Here is a 13,936-nt window from a genome sequence, read left to right on the forward strand (position 1 = left end):
AAGAGCAGAAAAATTCCCCTTTCAGTGCCAGACCTTTGGGTTCCCATTACCTGCTCTGGGAGAGGGAGGACGTCACACAGAAATAAGGAGCTGGTGGTTCAAGGGAATTTTCCTAGCTCTTCTCTTCAGATGTGTTTCTTAGGTGAAGTTTAATAAGCACAGCCCCTAGCCCACCGCTGCCTTCAGATCTGTTCGTTAGTATCTTTGTGAGGGCTTTCCAAGACTGCCAGTTCTCAGGGGGCTGAGATGCGGTGTTTTAATTGCATATAATTAAATACTGCTCCCTTATCTAGATTTCAGAGTTTACTGTTGGGGCTTCAGTACCAATGCTCTCTTCCCCTCTAATTAGCTTCCTTAATCTGTGCAGCCTTGCTTCTTCCCCCATGGGGACAGGGCTCTCCTGCAGGGAAGTTTGGATTGCATCTAATTATTAGCAAAGGAGACAGACGGCAGGCGAGCACTGGCCCTGTCCCAGATATCCGTTGCGAGCAAAGAGCCCAGATTAGGTGGCCACAGGATAGCTCTAAAGGTTGCATGTGTATGCATGCATTTGTCTTTCTGCTCCATCTGTAGGTTGCTTTGCATGTTACCCCATCACATATTTGTGGCAGAAGACCATGCAGGACAGAGGCCACCTGACTGAAGTGCAACTCACATGATGAATGCTTTTGCCTGGCTAGCACGTAACAACAGGAGAGAAAGAATTTCCAAGACCTCATCTGGCCCAATCCTGTCCTAAAAGAAACAACACACCTGGTATCTTCAGTAAATTTTTGAACAGTGTCTCTAAGCTGTCCTCTGCTGTTGACAGAGGTCACCCACTTCCCCAAGCTACTCCTGAGTGGACCCATCTGTACTAGGAGGAAATTTTCCCTCCTGTCTAATCTGAATTGCCTCTGTTGCTTCCTCAAGACCCTGCAGACACAGAGGATATCTTATTGCCCTTTACATAGCTCAAGGCTTAGACCTTCCCTACGCCTGTGTCTTTCTAAATTAAACAGCCTCAGTTCTCACAGTCTCTCACCTTGGATCACATTTCTCAGACCACCAGTCATCTTCTGTGCTTTCCATTCGACTCTTCCCAACTTCTTCTGGAATCAAGTGCTCAGAGCTGGACACAGCTGGGCAGAGAGAGTGTAAGGATGGCTGCACTCCTCGTGAATATCTTCAGGATGATGTCTGTCTCATTCATTGCAAGAGCATGATGTGAGCTCAGATTTGGCTGCGAGGTCACAACAGCACCCCCTGACTCAGTCGTTCCCCTCCCACTTGAATTTGTGCATATGACTATTCTTGCACAAGCACTTTACAGTGTCTTGCTCCTGCTCAGGCTATTTCCCAGCCCATCTCTGTAAATCCCCATCCTACCTTCGACAATGCTTCCAGCCTCACCACTCTTTCTATCTGCAAGTTTAAACACCAAAATTCTCTTTTCCACACCCAACAAGCTCCGGTTCAGGACAAGCACCTGCTGAACACCTTTTCACCCTCATCCAGTGCCACATTTCTCTTTCCAGATAGGTTTGACCCCAGTGGCCCATTTAGCCAGTACTTCCTTACGACAGTACTGAACAAGGCAACATTAAAAGCCCTTCTGAAGCTGAGTGATATGACAACCACTGCTTCTCCCTTACCCAAAAGGCTGGCATAAAAGGAAATTAGGTTGGCTTGATAAGATTTGTTCTTGACAAATATATGCTGGCTGTTATTCATCTCCTTGTTATCTTTGAGGTACTTATTTACAAATAACGTGTTGATTTATTCTAGGCTCTTTTAGGTACAAAAGCAGACCTAATCTGTCTGAGCTGCTTTTGAAGGCAGCTCCTGAGCTTGCCTGCAGATCTCACCTATTGCCCAGGAAACCTTCCAGGGGGACTGCTAGCAGCTCTGAGAGCCCCTCAGGCACTTCCCTAACAACATGAGGCTAGATTTCAGCATGCTTGCTGGGTCTGAGGACAGGTAGGTTACATCATCTCTGTCCTACACCTGCAGGCCTCATGAACACAGACGTCCACAGAGGGACCTGCTTCTTGGTGGAATCTGTTGTTCAGCTCCCTTGCCCTTCTCCCTCTGCATTGTTAAGGCATGGACAGGACATCTCCTTCCCCTCTAATTCTCGTCCAGTTCATGCTCGGCCTGACTCTGACCCAACACTCCCACGCTGCTCTGTTAGAATCCTCCCTAATAAACTGACCCATTTTCAGGTTTTGGTATGATTCTTTCTGAGTTCCAGGTCACTGGAGAGCTCATGAGTCAGGTAAATCTCCTGTTATACTTCCCTCCCTTTCCCTTGTGGTAGGATCATTTGTGCCTGGGGCATTAATACTGACTTTGTTTATATTATTTTCACCCCACGTAGGAGTGATATCTTATCTCCCTAGGTCCCATCACATATCCAGTTGCTAAGGAGGAACATAAATTTCAATAACCAAACCTAAAGTGTGAATGCAAATCTACTGAACTAAGCAAATACAAAGCCCTGTGCAGACTCTGGTGCCAGGTAAAACCTGCGCCCCACCTGCTCGAGCCAAGGCAACAGGTTTCATCTCAGACCCAGCCTCCCATTCTCAATGAAACCAGTGTGTCTCTCCCTTGCTCATCACAGCTCTATTTATTCCAGACTCCGTGCAGAACAGACTTCTTTTCTGCCTCATATGCTGTGACAGGGCTGCGTATTCATGTGAGAGCTGTGCCGTATTAGGACAGGAGAGCCTGGGCTGCAGAATGGCATTGCCGAGAGGGAAAGGAGGGCTGCAGCCGAAGACGCACAGCTCCTTGGAGCACGATGTCCGCAGTCTCCAGACAGGTGTGTTTCTTGCCCATGTCTAAAGGCATGCCAGGATAAGTCATCTGTCACAACACTGGTGAGAAGAGCACTCAGGCTGCAAGGGTAAGGTATTGGGTCAGAGGACACCAAAGCCAAGGCCACATGAGCAGTGCAGAGACAGGAGAGTGAGCGCTGGGGAGAAGGGGCTGAGGAGCTGAGCCATTAGCACTGTAAAGTTGAGAGGCTGCCTGGGAAGTTTGAGGAGCTGATGAGTGCTTTAACAGATCAATATATTTCTACTCCAAATTGTTTGCAAAGGCCCAACATATAACTATTTTGTTGTCCTGGAAGTAAGCAACAGAGTTTGGAAAAGAACTCAGAGCAAATAATCCTTTTTTTTGTTTTGTTCGGGACCCAGCAAGAAACTTCATGTCCTTCTTACATCCCAGGCAGCCAGACAACAGCTTTGTCACGTGGCGACGGTGCATCTGGCCTCTGGGACAAGGCTCTCCTCAGGGCGTACTGGGCCTGTGGTTAATTTAGAGCCACATCGCATGACCCCAAAATAGCGCAGTGTGTGACTACCGCACACCAGTGTTCTAACAGGAGCAAATAACCAGAGGACTCACTCAAGCACTCCAAAGAGCAAAGAAGCTTCCTGACAGAAATGCCATAAAATTTAAACCACCTCTAGAAAAAACCCAAAGGTAGTATCTCTGCACTGGACTCCACTCAGCCCATCTCCATCCCTGTCCTCAGCCATCTGAGAGCATCTGTACTCACAGGACCTTCCCCTGGAAAGGACTTTGCTCTGATAGGGCAGGTGTATGCCATCAGCTCCATCTCTCTCCTTCCAGCACCCAGTTCATGGGCATCCAGTCTGTGCCCCCGTTCTTTGTTATTGCTTTGTTTCTCATTGCCAGACACATTTATTGTTACTTTGATTGTGTAGGAAGGAGTCCAGACACTATGGAAATGGAACCATATAGGGACTGGACGGAGGAGGCACATGCTGGTCACCCTCTTATTTGCACAGCAGTGGGAATATTTTCTCTCTTACGCAAAGATATTTTTAAAACAGAGAATGCCGTTATTATTTGTTGTCACCCAAGATCCAGCACTGCCATTCTTGGAAACTAGCACAACGCCTCCAATGTCAGTGTCAGAAACATTACTAGTAGAGTTTTTGATATCTCCCAAGATGTCCTCAGGCTAAATGGCATTTATGACTTGGAGAGGGCTGACCTTAACTCCAACCATGCCTGAGACTGCAAAGCAGAGAACATACCCATGAGTACCAGTGCAGCTAGGCCGTGCACCCGGCTATCACAAACACTGTGGCTGTGAAAGACTAACTTTTAATCAAAGCTCCTCATCTGAGAGTACTGTAGAAATACAGGTGGTTCAGTAAGACCAGACTGGGAAAGTTAAGCTAACACAGTTATCCTGTGGTGTTGGAGAACAGGGGAAGGAGCAGAGACAAGGGATAGCATAGGTGTCTTTCCCCTTGCACAGCAGTGATGTGCATGTCCTTCCTAGTGCAATTTTGTTGCTGGTGTGAGCAAAGCCAGTAGGGACACATACAAGGCAGACCCAGACATGAAAGACTACGCGTCATCTCTGGTACGCCTGCCTGCCAAGGGCAGAGCGATATCACATCCCCCTGCCGGCAGAGAGCCGGCCGATAGTGCTCCATCCGCCTGCAGCATGCGGGATGATGCCTCTGGGCTCAGCCTTTCCCCCCCGGGAAGGGTCTGTTTCTGACTCAGCCAGTTGTCTGCCAGGTCCAGCTTCTCCTCTCTGTTTGGCTTTGGATGACAGCAGATGTTTCTCTGCCCGTCTGCACAGATGCTTGGATGCCGGCTGTGGTCAGCTGTCTGCTTTTTGTTCTGTTGTTCTTAAGCCCACAAATGCAGCCCTGCTGCTGGAAGAAAACTGCTGAGTGCCATCCACCGAGGTCAAACCTGGCGGCAAAGTGTCAGAGGAAAGAAGCCTATTTCCAAGGCAGATGCACAACTTGAACTCAACACTCGCATTGGGGTCCTGTGTACCAATTATTTACCTCTCCCTGCTCAAGGATTTGCCACAGTAAAGGATCCCATGTGCACAGGATCCCTGCTCTGTTGACAAGACCTGCATATCAGAGCTGGTACTAATGCTGCTGCCAGCAGCGCTCAAGCACATGCCAGGGAAAGAAGAGAGTCTGCAAAGGGGGACAGGGCTTCTCCTATCCCCCACTCTTGTCTCCCCAGCAAGGAGCTGCAGAGCAGCGCTTCACTCCAAGGTAACTCTTTTCCATGCCAACAAGCTTCGCTAGGGTTGCTGCTTTAATTTCTTAAAACAAGCCTAGATCCTGTGTTTTATAAATTACTACAATGCATTTAATAGGTAGCCTTTTCATAAAGGAGCACAGCGGATGTGTACACAGGCCCTGATGAAGCTAATAACTGCCTCTCAATGGCTTTCAGAGAGTTATTACATATTTAAGATCCAAGCTCCCTTAATCAACCACAGAGATGCAGCTGGCAGCAGTAAATTGCCAACAACAGCTCATTACAAATAAGGAAACATTGGCTTTTCAAGGACAAAAACTGTGTCAGTTCTTCAGCGAGAGCTAACCACTCTTGTCCTCACCCTTCTCCCCCCCATTCCCCCCAGTGATGTGCTGGCACAACTTGCTTCATCCAGTAACACAACCTCGCTGCCTAATCCCCTCCACAGGGGATATCATCAAATCAAATTCCTTGATTTCATGACTTATTTGGGCAAACGGCACAGACTGCATCCCGTGCTCACCCTCCCCAAGCAAGCTACGGGCAGGACTTGTCCCACAACACCATGATGACATGCCACAGGAGCATACGCCCTGGCCTTACTCTGGGGAGGAGAGGACCAGATCAAGCCATAAGACACTTAGAGACACTGTTGTGAGTATGCACTTTCCAGGCTTGAGACCTGACATGGCGCTTGGGAATGATTTTTTCAGTACACACCATGTCTGTGTCACTCGGTGCCCAATCTGTGTGCACAGGACAACAGCAAGCACCTGCAGGCACTTGGGCGCAGGAGAAAGGGGAAGGTCTGTGAACACCATGTGGCCTTCTTTCCTTGCTGTCTTGTAACAGAAATGTGGGGGTTGTCCAGTGCAACTGAGACAAGAGCACAGCAGTTTAAGAGAGATGCACATGGCTGGGAGATATTAAGGCTAACATTTTAGGAGTGTTCAGGAAAGACTTAACATTGTGTGAACAAGAGGAGAAAAAGAAAAGACAGCTCACCCTGTTATGGCTATATCTTCCCCCTTGAAAAGGGGACGACCAGCTTTTGGCCTTCAGGACCCAAAGCAATGACACATTTCAGCCCCAGGGGAACTTCTGCTCCCCAAAACTCCCCTGGAAAGGGAAACAGGCCCCCATGCCACACCCCAGCCCGGTGTGACACGTGCTCAGCTCCCTGCTGTGGGCCATCGCCAGGGCCACCTCCCATAAGATGGGCACCCAGGGCACTGGGTGCTCCTGCCAAAGACCCAAGACCTAGATCCTGGTGGCCATATTTGAACTGCCTGCAAGTCCCACTGGGCCAGGCAAGACTACCAGTGGCAAGGAGAAAACATGCTCTAAAATCCAAGCTGGACACTGGAAGCAGGCCAAATAACAGTTTAATCTTTGTTTGGTCTGTTCTGATATCTCACACTGTGCCTTCAGACAGTAACCTTGTGCAAGCCAGGGCTTGCGAGGGAGGGGATGCACACTGACCCATACAAACACAGTGGGATGGACAAAGAGAGAGATAATGTGTTCAACGATGAAACATGAAAAGGGGAATGTTTGTTTGCTTCACCTTCAGCCTGGTTTACAGCAGTCTCTCTGCCACATCAGAAGACTCTCTGCTTTTCGACTGCATCCTACTGCAAGGCTGACCGTGCTGGCGGTTTCATTTTTTTCTCTGAAGCTGCACACCACGGATGCAAAACTGAGCTAGAGGGGTCCCAGGGATGAGTCAGGATTTTATTTTTGCTGTTTCTTTAGAAATATCTCACCCAACTTCTTTTGGAAAAGAAAAGGGGAACTTAAAAAAGCAGTACCACTTGGTTCCCCCCCTGCCACAACCTATATTTATCGACATTGACACTTTTTAAAGGGCTCTTGGGAGGGAGGCTATGTGGTCTCTGGGGACACTTTCCGTAAAAAATCAGAGGATTTAGCTGATGTTTGTGTCACTGTTAGCATTTGGCTCCTAGATTTATGCTTCCAGAGAAATGCCAAAGCTGGCTTGGACAAGTCAAATTCAATGGGCCAAGAGTGTCACTTCCTAAACCTGCAGCAGACACCTTTTATAAAAACAGCTAAACTTTATATTAGGAACAGCAAGATCTGACATAAGATTCTCCATGCATTTACAGGTGTAACTACATAGGTGAAATACCAGTTTAATCGGCTATCCATATAATTGTGTGTACCATCTTCCTCACTGACTTATTAATGCAGTAAAAACTTTTCTTTTTGGGGTGTGGGTGCAGACATCTGGAATGCAAATTGTAATAGATCTCTAGTTGCAATGTTATCTCTAGAAAAACTACTATTTTTTGAACATGAAAGAACACACAGTTTTCATATAGCTTTGCAGTCACATCTGGAAGAGGTGCCCCTCCTGATGCTTCAAGACAGCAACGAGAAGAGATCCCATCAGCTGGGAGAAGGATTGCATCCTCCTCTAAGAGAGGAGGCTGGACTTGTTTTGAATTATTTGGCATTCAGTCAGGAGAAAAAAAAACACTGGCTAGGTGAACCAGTGACCTCTTCCGTGATCACAATAGCTGTGATAGACAGGTGGGCAGGAAGAGCCTGCAACTACACATCGTCTCCATGTTCTCATCAAGAAAGCTTTAATCATTAATGGACATGCAAGACAAGGCTGGAGTCACCTTGTTGAGGATGGCCCCAGAGGGAAGGCTCTCTCTTACACTTTAAATCATAGCACCCTGTCCTACCCTGATGTTTCCGAGCCCCAGGTACCTGTGCAGCATCACTGAGACTGACCTTGCTGAGACCCAAGTCAGACATCTTTAGCTTTCCCACACAACTTGGAACAATCTGTCGTGCAAACCCAGCTAAGCCCTTTGCAAAACACATTTAAATGCTGTTTCTTTCACTTGCCAACATGCACCCATTGAACACACAAGCTGTGCTTCAGGAGCAAGGAGCAGAAAAGCATCACTCCAAGAGGCTACCATGCAGTGCTGGGATAAAAGGTTCCATAGGAGGACCAACATCTTCTCCATTATACATCTTTTTTGGTAGCATCAGAATGAGATCTTTGTTTAAATGCACAGGAGTGGCATGGCTTGAGCAGTTACACAGCTCTTTTATGTGCTCTGAGAAAGGGGACATCAACAGACTGCAAAATGGGAAAGTCTCTCTAGATGCTGCAAACAAACAACATGTTACATAATTGGGCCTTTTGGGAACCAGAGGAAGGTCTCCAGAAGATCAGGACCCTCCCAGCACTTTCTAATTTTACTGGGACTTACCAGCAAGCCAGCCCTCTAATAGTAGAGACTTGTACACAGTTTTATTTCATCCTCGTGTCCCCCTGCACTGCCCTACCTTTGTTGTTAGTGCCCTGGAAAAACACATCTTTCTCGATTTTATCAAGCTGATGATTGATAAAATCAACAGCCTAGAATGGCAGAGCTGAAGAGGCACTAAAGACCTTTAGAAAGCGCAGCAAAGCCATCTCTTGGCCACCAGAGCATGGGAAAACCTGAAGTTTTAGAACTTTATTGAATCAAATGTGCTGGGGAATTGCACCATTCTACATAGCTGTGACGTAGCTGAAGCACAGCACTAACAAGCAATGACATTGCAAACAGACTTTAGCTCTATAATCCACTTATTGTGCTAGCACATCTTCTTTATTCCCATTAGAGCAAATTCTTCCAAGGGAGGATGCCTGTAAGCAGCACCTCAACTTCAGGACCACAGTGCCTTTGTGCTACAGGGCTGTCCTAAACTTGTGCCCAGTCAAACACGGACCTGCAGGAAATCTGCAAATCATATAGCTTGTACCATCCAACACCTGAATATGGACTGTAGCAGCTAAGTTTTAGATGAATACCTACTGCCTTTCAGGCACATGAATAGATTGCAATTTGTACAATCAGTTTCATCCTTCTGCCAGAAAAATAAGGTATGTGCATGTCCTCTCCCACCTGAACGGAGCAAGCCCCTTGGTCAACATATGGCCCTGCAGTCGCCACCTCCTCCCACCCCATTCCCCAAGCCCTCATCTGTACCAGGCTGTGAACTCCTAAAGTGTTGTTTCCCATGTACCGTCCCTCCCTGCGATTCCAGGGAGAGACAGTTTAAAGGCAATAGAGATATGATGGCAATGCCCTGGCATCTGCACAGAAAAAACACACTCGGGTTTCCAAGAAAGCTGTTTTCCCCCATTTCTTGCTTGCTATGCACATGCTGACAGCCAGTAAGAAAAGGAAGGAGAAGGCTTGCTGCTGTGGGGAGGGCGCACCAGCATGCACCGGGAGGCCAGGCAGCAGCTCCAACAGGATGTGGTCAGCCCATTTCCAGCACACCCCTTGGTTACTGGGCTTGGCAAAACTTGGTTACTTGGTTACTGGCAAGAGTCAGCAGTGAACAGCTTAGTGGACGAAAGGCCACCAGCAGAGGCAGTAGGCACAGCATAGTGGGCCCCAGCACAACGCCAGGGAGAAGGCACCGCCATCCCACTGCAAAACCCCACATCACAGACTGAGCACCAACAGGCAGTGCAGACACAGGTGACACCACCTGTCTTTGATGGAGGACCAGAGATCCTGGCCACAGTGATGGATCCAAGACAAGGGGGAAGCCCAAGCCCCTCTGAGCACAATTGCAGAGCCTGCGGCCATGTGTTTCGCCTGCCATGTAAACATGTCACATCCCAGGGGAGCTGAGATCATATGTCAAAGTCTTCCTGCCAGTAGCCCAGTTTTGCTAGTGCTGAGTGACCTGCTTAAAAAGTAAAAAGCCTTCGGGGGATATCCTTATAGCCTAGTTCATTGCATCTCTGCACAAAACTCCCTGCTTCTCCCAAAATGAAAAAAAAAAAAAATCAAATAACTGTATTCCTCTTTACTACAGTTATCATTCAGGAGCCAGGAACAATGGCATATTGTGTGCTCTCGACTCTTGTGTGAGCAACATGCATGTTCTGGCCTCCAGATTGCTGGAGCTGTGAAGTTCTTGCTCAGTTTTTCCTGAGAAGTCAAAACCCCAACTGGTCTAATACCCTACCTGAGAACTACAAATCACTTTGTTCTTTCCCCCTACTTCAAGAACTTTTATGATTCCCTCATTGGCTTCATTCTCCCTGTGCACACAGAGCAGATACAAGTAACAGTCAGAACATGAGGCCCACTCTGGGCACTCATCATGGGTCTGTCTCAGCTCCTAAGAGACCAGTTGTATGATACGCAACACTCAAGCCAACATTTTGCTCTCTGTTAGCAGTGCCCTTTATCAGTGACTGCTCCAGGTTCTACACAGTGGTTTTGCGCTGGAGCCTACCATTGGCAGGGACTGATCTACAGACACAGACTTCACTGTAGGAAGAGCCTGAGGCTGGAACAATGCAACTCCCAACCCTTGCTCCTCCCAGAGGCCCAACTGGGCAAGGAAATGTGTTCATGACATATCCAAGGATAGATGCTTTCTACCATGATTTACTGGGCTAATTTATATTCTCCACATAATGTAATAAACAAGGCTACAGCACTGATAATTTTTCCACCATCCACCTAGCAACACTCAGGAGTAGCCTCCAACAGCTTTCAGCCTTTCTTTTCTTTGCAAGCAGCCAAATGTGGTTGCAGTTGCATCCTAACCATGAGACTTCTCTGCATGACAATACTTTTTCAGGACATGCATTGGACAATGACCCAGGCCTGCAGCCTTTAGAAGAGGAGGAGGTGAAGTGACCTTCACCAAAGCCCTGAACAGAGCATCAGTGGAACAGGCTGTGACCCAGTCCTGGATGACCTGACCCTCAGCAGGCAAGGGGAAGTAGATGCCACAATTCATACACTCAGTTTAGGCCCTTTGCAAGACAGGGCCTTGTGACTGGGTGGTAACAGCCAGCTCAGTTTTGTTCTCTGCTCCACTGTAGAGCCAAGGCTATAGAGATCTGCTCAGTGCATGGGTAGCACGCAGGAGGCTGGGCTCACAAACCTGTCCCACCTCCTTGCTGCTGGAAGGGTGGAGTGCCCCGGAGCAGGCATCACTCTCTGGTCTGTTAGCAAGGCAGGAATGCAGCATTTCAGGCTCCCCAAAGCACATAAGGCCATTCATGGCTTACTGCAACACGCTGGCACCCAAACACCTCCAGTGCAGCTCTGGGAGCCATGTGCATTTAATTTCAGGAGAACCAGAGACTGTAAATAACAAATAAAACCTTCACTTACACTATCTCATCATTCTGGAACTCCAGCTCCCCACAGGTGTCTTCAAAATCCTCTCCTCCACCTTTGGCTGAGCCTTCAATGGTTTTGTAGGGCACGATAACATTTCCTCGCGCACCAGAGGTTCGTAACACTTTCACTTCCATGGTCCCCACACTTTCACTGACGTGCGTTACTGGCTCCTCAAAGGTGAAGATGCCAGCGTGGTCATCATCAAAGATAGTGACGGTGGCAGTAGATGGTGATCCCAAGCAGGCAAGTGTTGAGACACGACTGGCCTCAAGAATGCCCTCATCTGAGGCCTCAGTGCTCACGCGGACGTTACTGAGATGGACCAGGAAGTTCTCATCCTCCTCAAATATGTCATCGTCGATTATGCCAACACGGATTTCCTTCTGGGTCTCTCCAGGCTTGAAGACCACTGTCCCTTCAGTGAACTCATAGTCAGAGCCAGCATTGGCTGTCCCATCCTCTGTCCGGAAGTCAACGTACACTGTGTTGGTCAAGTCGCCTCCCCGGCGAATGATGGTCAGAGCAACAGTGCCACAGTTCTCCAAACACTGGTAGGTACCCTGCTCAAAGTAGAGCTTGCTGATGGGATCATTTTCTGCCACCTCACTGTTGACCTCATGCATGCTGACGGCTTTGCGGGCCTGGTCTGCAGCATGTCTCTTCAAGATGTTGCCAGCTCCCGTCATGAGCCGAGTGGCCTGAATGCGGTAAAAGGCCCTGCTCTTCTGCTGCTGGCTCAGGACCTGGTAGTTGGCCAACTCTATAAGCTGTTCAATTTCCTTGTCGGGGTGCTTTTGTTTCAGCTCCTTCAGGATCCGAGCCATTTCCCTCCTGGCTTCCTCATCATCCTGGTCTTTCTCATCCACCTCCAACACCAGTGTCCCATCCAAAAAGTTCTCCACATGAGAATTAGCAACCTTTCCGTCCATCTCAATATCAGCTTTGGAGGAGGGCCGATCACCCTCATGCTCAATGATCATGCCTCTCTGCTTGCCAGCTCGGTATTTCTTGTAGACGTACTTGTAAAATAAAAGCCTCCTGTCAGCTATCCAGGCAAACACCACACAGATGGGGAAGAAGAAGAAGGTGAGCAAGCCTTCCCAAACCTCCACAATCCCAGGAGAAGACACAGATAAAATAATGTAAAGCCAAGTGTAGGCAAAGATGCTCCAGGCTGCTGTAACAAAAAACACTCGCAAGTGCTTGATTTTCCTTATCTCTCCATCTGGAACAACGTAAACACAGATCGCAATGATTACAAACATGTTAAATGCAGCACTCCCCACAATTGTGCTTGGCCCCAAGTCCCCTGCCGTGAAGCCATGGCCACACACTTCGATAACAGACAGGAGGATCTCAGGGGCAGACGAGCCCAAGGCCATCAGTGTGAGGTTGGAAACAGTCTCGTTCCAGATCCTCACCGTGGTTTTGCTGGTCTCGCCGTTGGGCTTCTTGATGGTTATTTCCCGCTCTTGGGATGTAATGACTTCGATGGAGGACATGAAGCGGTCAGCTATGATAGATACTCCCAGGAACATGTACACCATTGCTACAAAATACACTGTTGCCCGAGCAATTTTGTCACCGAATGAGGGGTCTTGGGGTTCCCATATTGGTAAAATCACACCCTTTTTGCAGATGTATGAGCCAGTGCACTCCTCGGTGTCGTTCACAGGCAATTCACTGGGGCTCTCCGCGTGTATGCCATCTGCATGGAAAACCAACACCAGCACAAAGCTCAGGAGTTGGAAGCTCACTGGGAAGGTGGGTGGGTGAGTTGCTCGTGACATGACTGCTTCCACCGAACAGGTCCCAAATATCCTCAACCTGCAGAGAGAAAAGGAAAGATGCATTAAGTGAGGCCGACCAGAGAGAACAGATTTTCCTCTACACCCTGTTTATTTCCCATCTTTCCCAAACATATAATCAAGTTACCCTGTTACTCAAGAAGACCCATCTAATGAGCCCATTTGTGTTATGATTACTACAGTTTTCCATGTACAAATCATCTAGTTCAGTTATCTGAACAAGGTCAGATTCAGATGCTACCAGCGGGCTAGCACTTACCCCCTTTAGCTACTATGATGTTTAATGCCACTTTCTTTCTCTTTGCTGAAAGCCTATTTGTTCAATTGCATTTTCTTCTTTCTCATCTAATTAAAGCCCATCCTGCTTCACAGCTGGCAGAAGTGTTTCCCATTTCAAAATTACAGTGCACTCACTCACTGGAGTTCAGGGTAAGAGCAGGAGAGGATAGGGAAATCTACTATCCCCCCATCATTTTTAAAAAATGTTTTTATACTTGCCATTTTTAATCACTGTAAACTATGTATTTCACAGCCTTTTCTTGCTCACAGTCCTCCCAAGCATTTACTCCACATCAGAAATCCGCACGACGTGAACTCAAGCCCTGGCAAAACCTTATTCTTAACAGTAACTTGGTCATAAGGTGCACCAGAAGGTCAGTCTTTAATTAATGATTTTGGAGCCATTCCTTCCACAGCGCATCACTTTGCACCTTCCCAAAACTGGAATGAGCCCCATATGCATTCAAGCCTCGCTCTCTTGGCATGCTTCGAGAGGAAACCTGTCCCTGCACTCTTTTCCCACTAGGTCAGCTTTGACGGCTTCCCCTTCAAGGGCCTTTCTCACTCCGTTTACAACATCAGTCATTAGGCATGACTTGCCCTTGTCCTGCCTCA

The 13,936-nt window shown here is 48.0% G+C and overlaps 1 protein-coding gene across 17 annotated transcripts in view; it reads right to left on the reverse strand.

Moving 5' to 3' along the window:
• SLC8A1 (solute carrier family 8 member A1) overlaps positions 1 to 13,048 on the reverse strand; it is a 121,989-nt gene extending 108,941 nt beyond the window's left edge. For 16 of the 17 annotated variants that reach the window (XM_050894289.1, XM_050894283.1, XM_050894284.1 and 13 more), the window contains exon 1: positions 11,226 to 13,044. In XM_050894289.1, coding sequence (XP_050750246.1) covers positions 11,226 to 13,024 — 1,799 coding nt within the window. In that variant the 5' untranslated portion in view covers positions 13,025 to 13,044. Of the gene's footprint in view, positions 1 to 11,225 lie in introns of all 17 variants that reach the window. The other variant, XM_050894299.1, reaches the window with a different exon arrangement.
• Between the last annotated feature and the right edge of the window lie 888 nt (positions 13,049 to 13,936).

This window comes from Gymnogyps californianus, chromosome 3, assembly GCF_018139145.2.
Source record: "Gymnogyps californianus isolate 813 chromosome 3, ASM1813914v2, whole genome shotgun sequence".
NCBI lineage: Eukaryota > Metazoa > Chordata > Aves > Accipitriformes > Cathartidae > Gymnogyps > Gymnogyps californianus.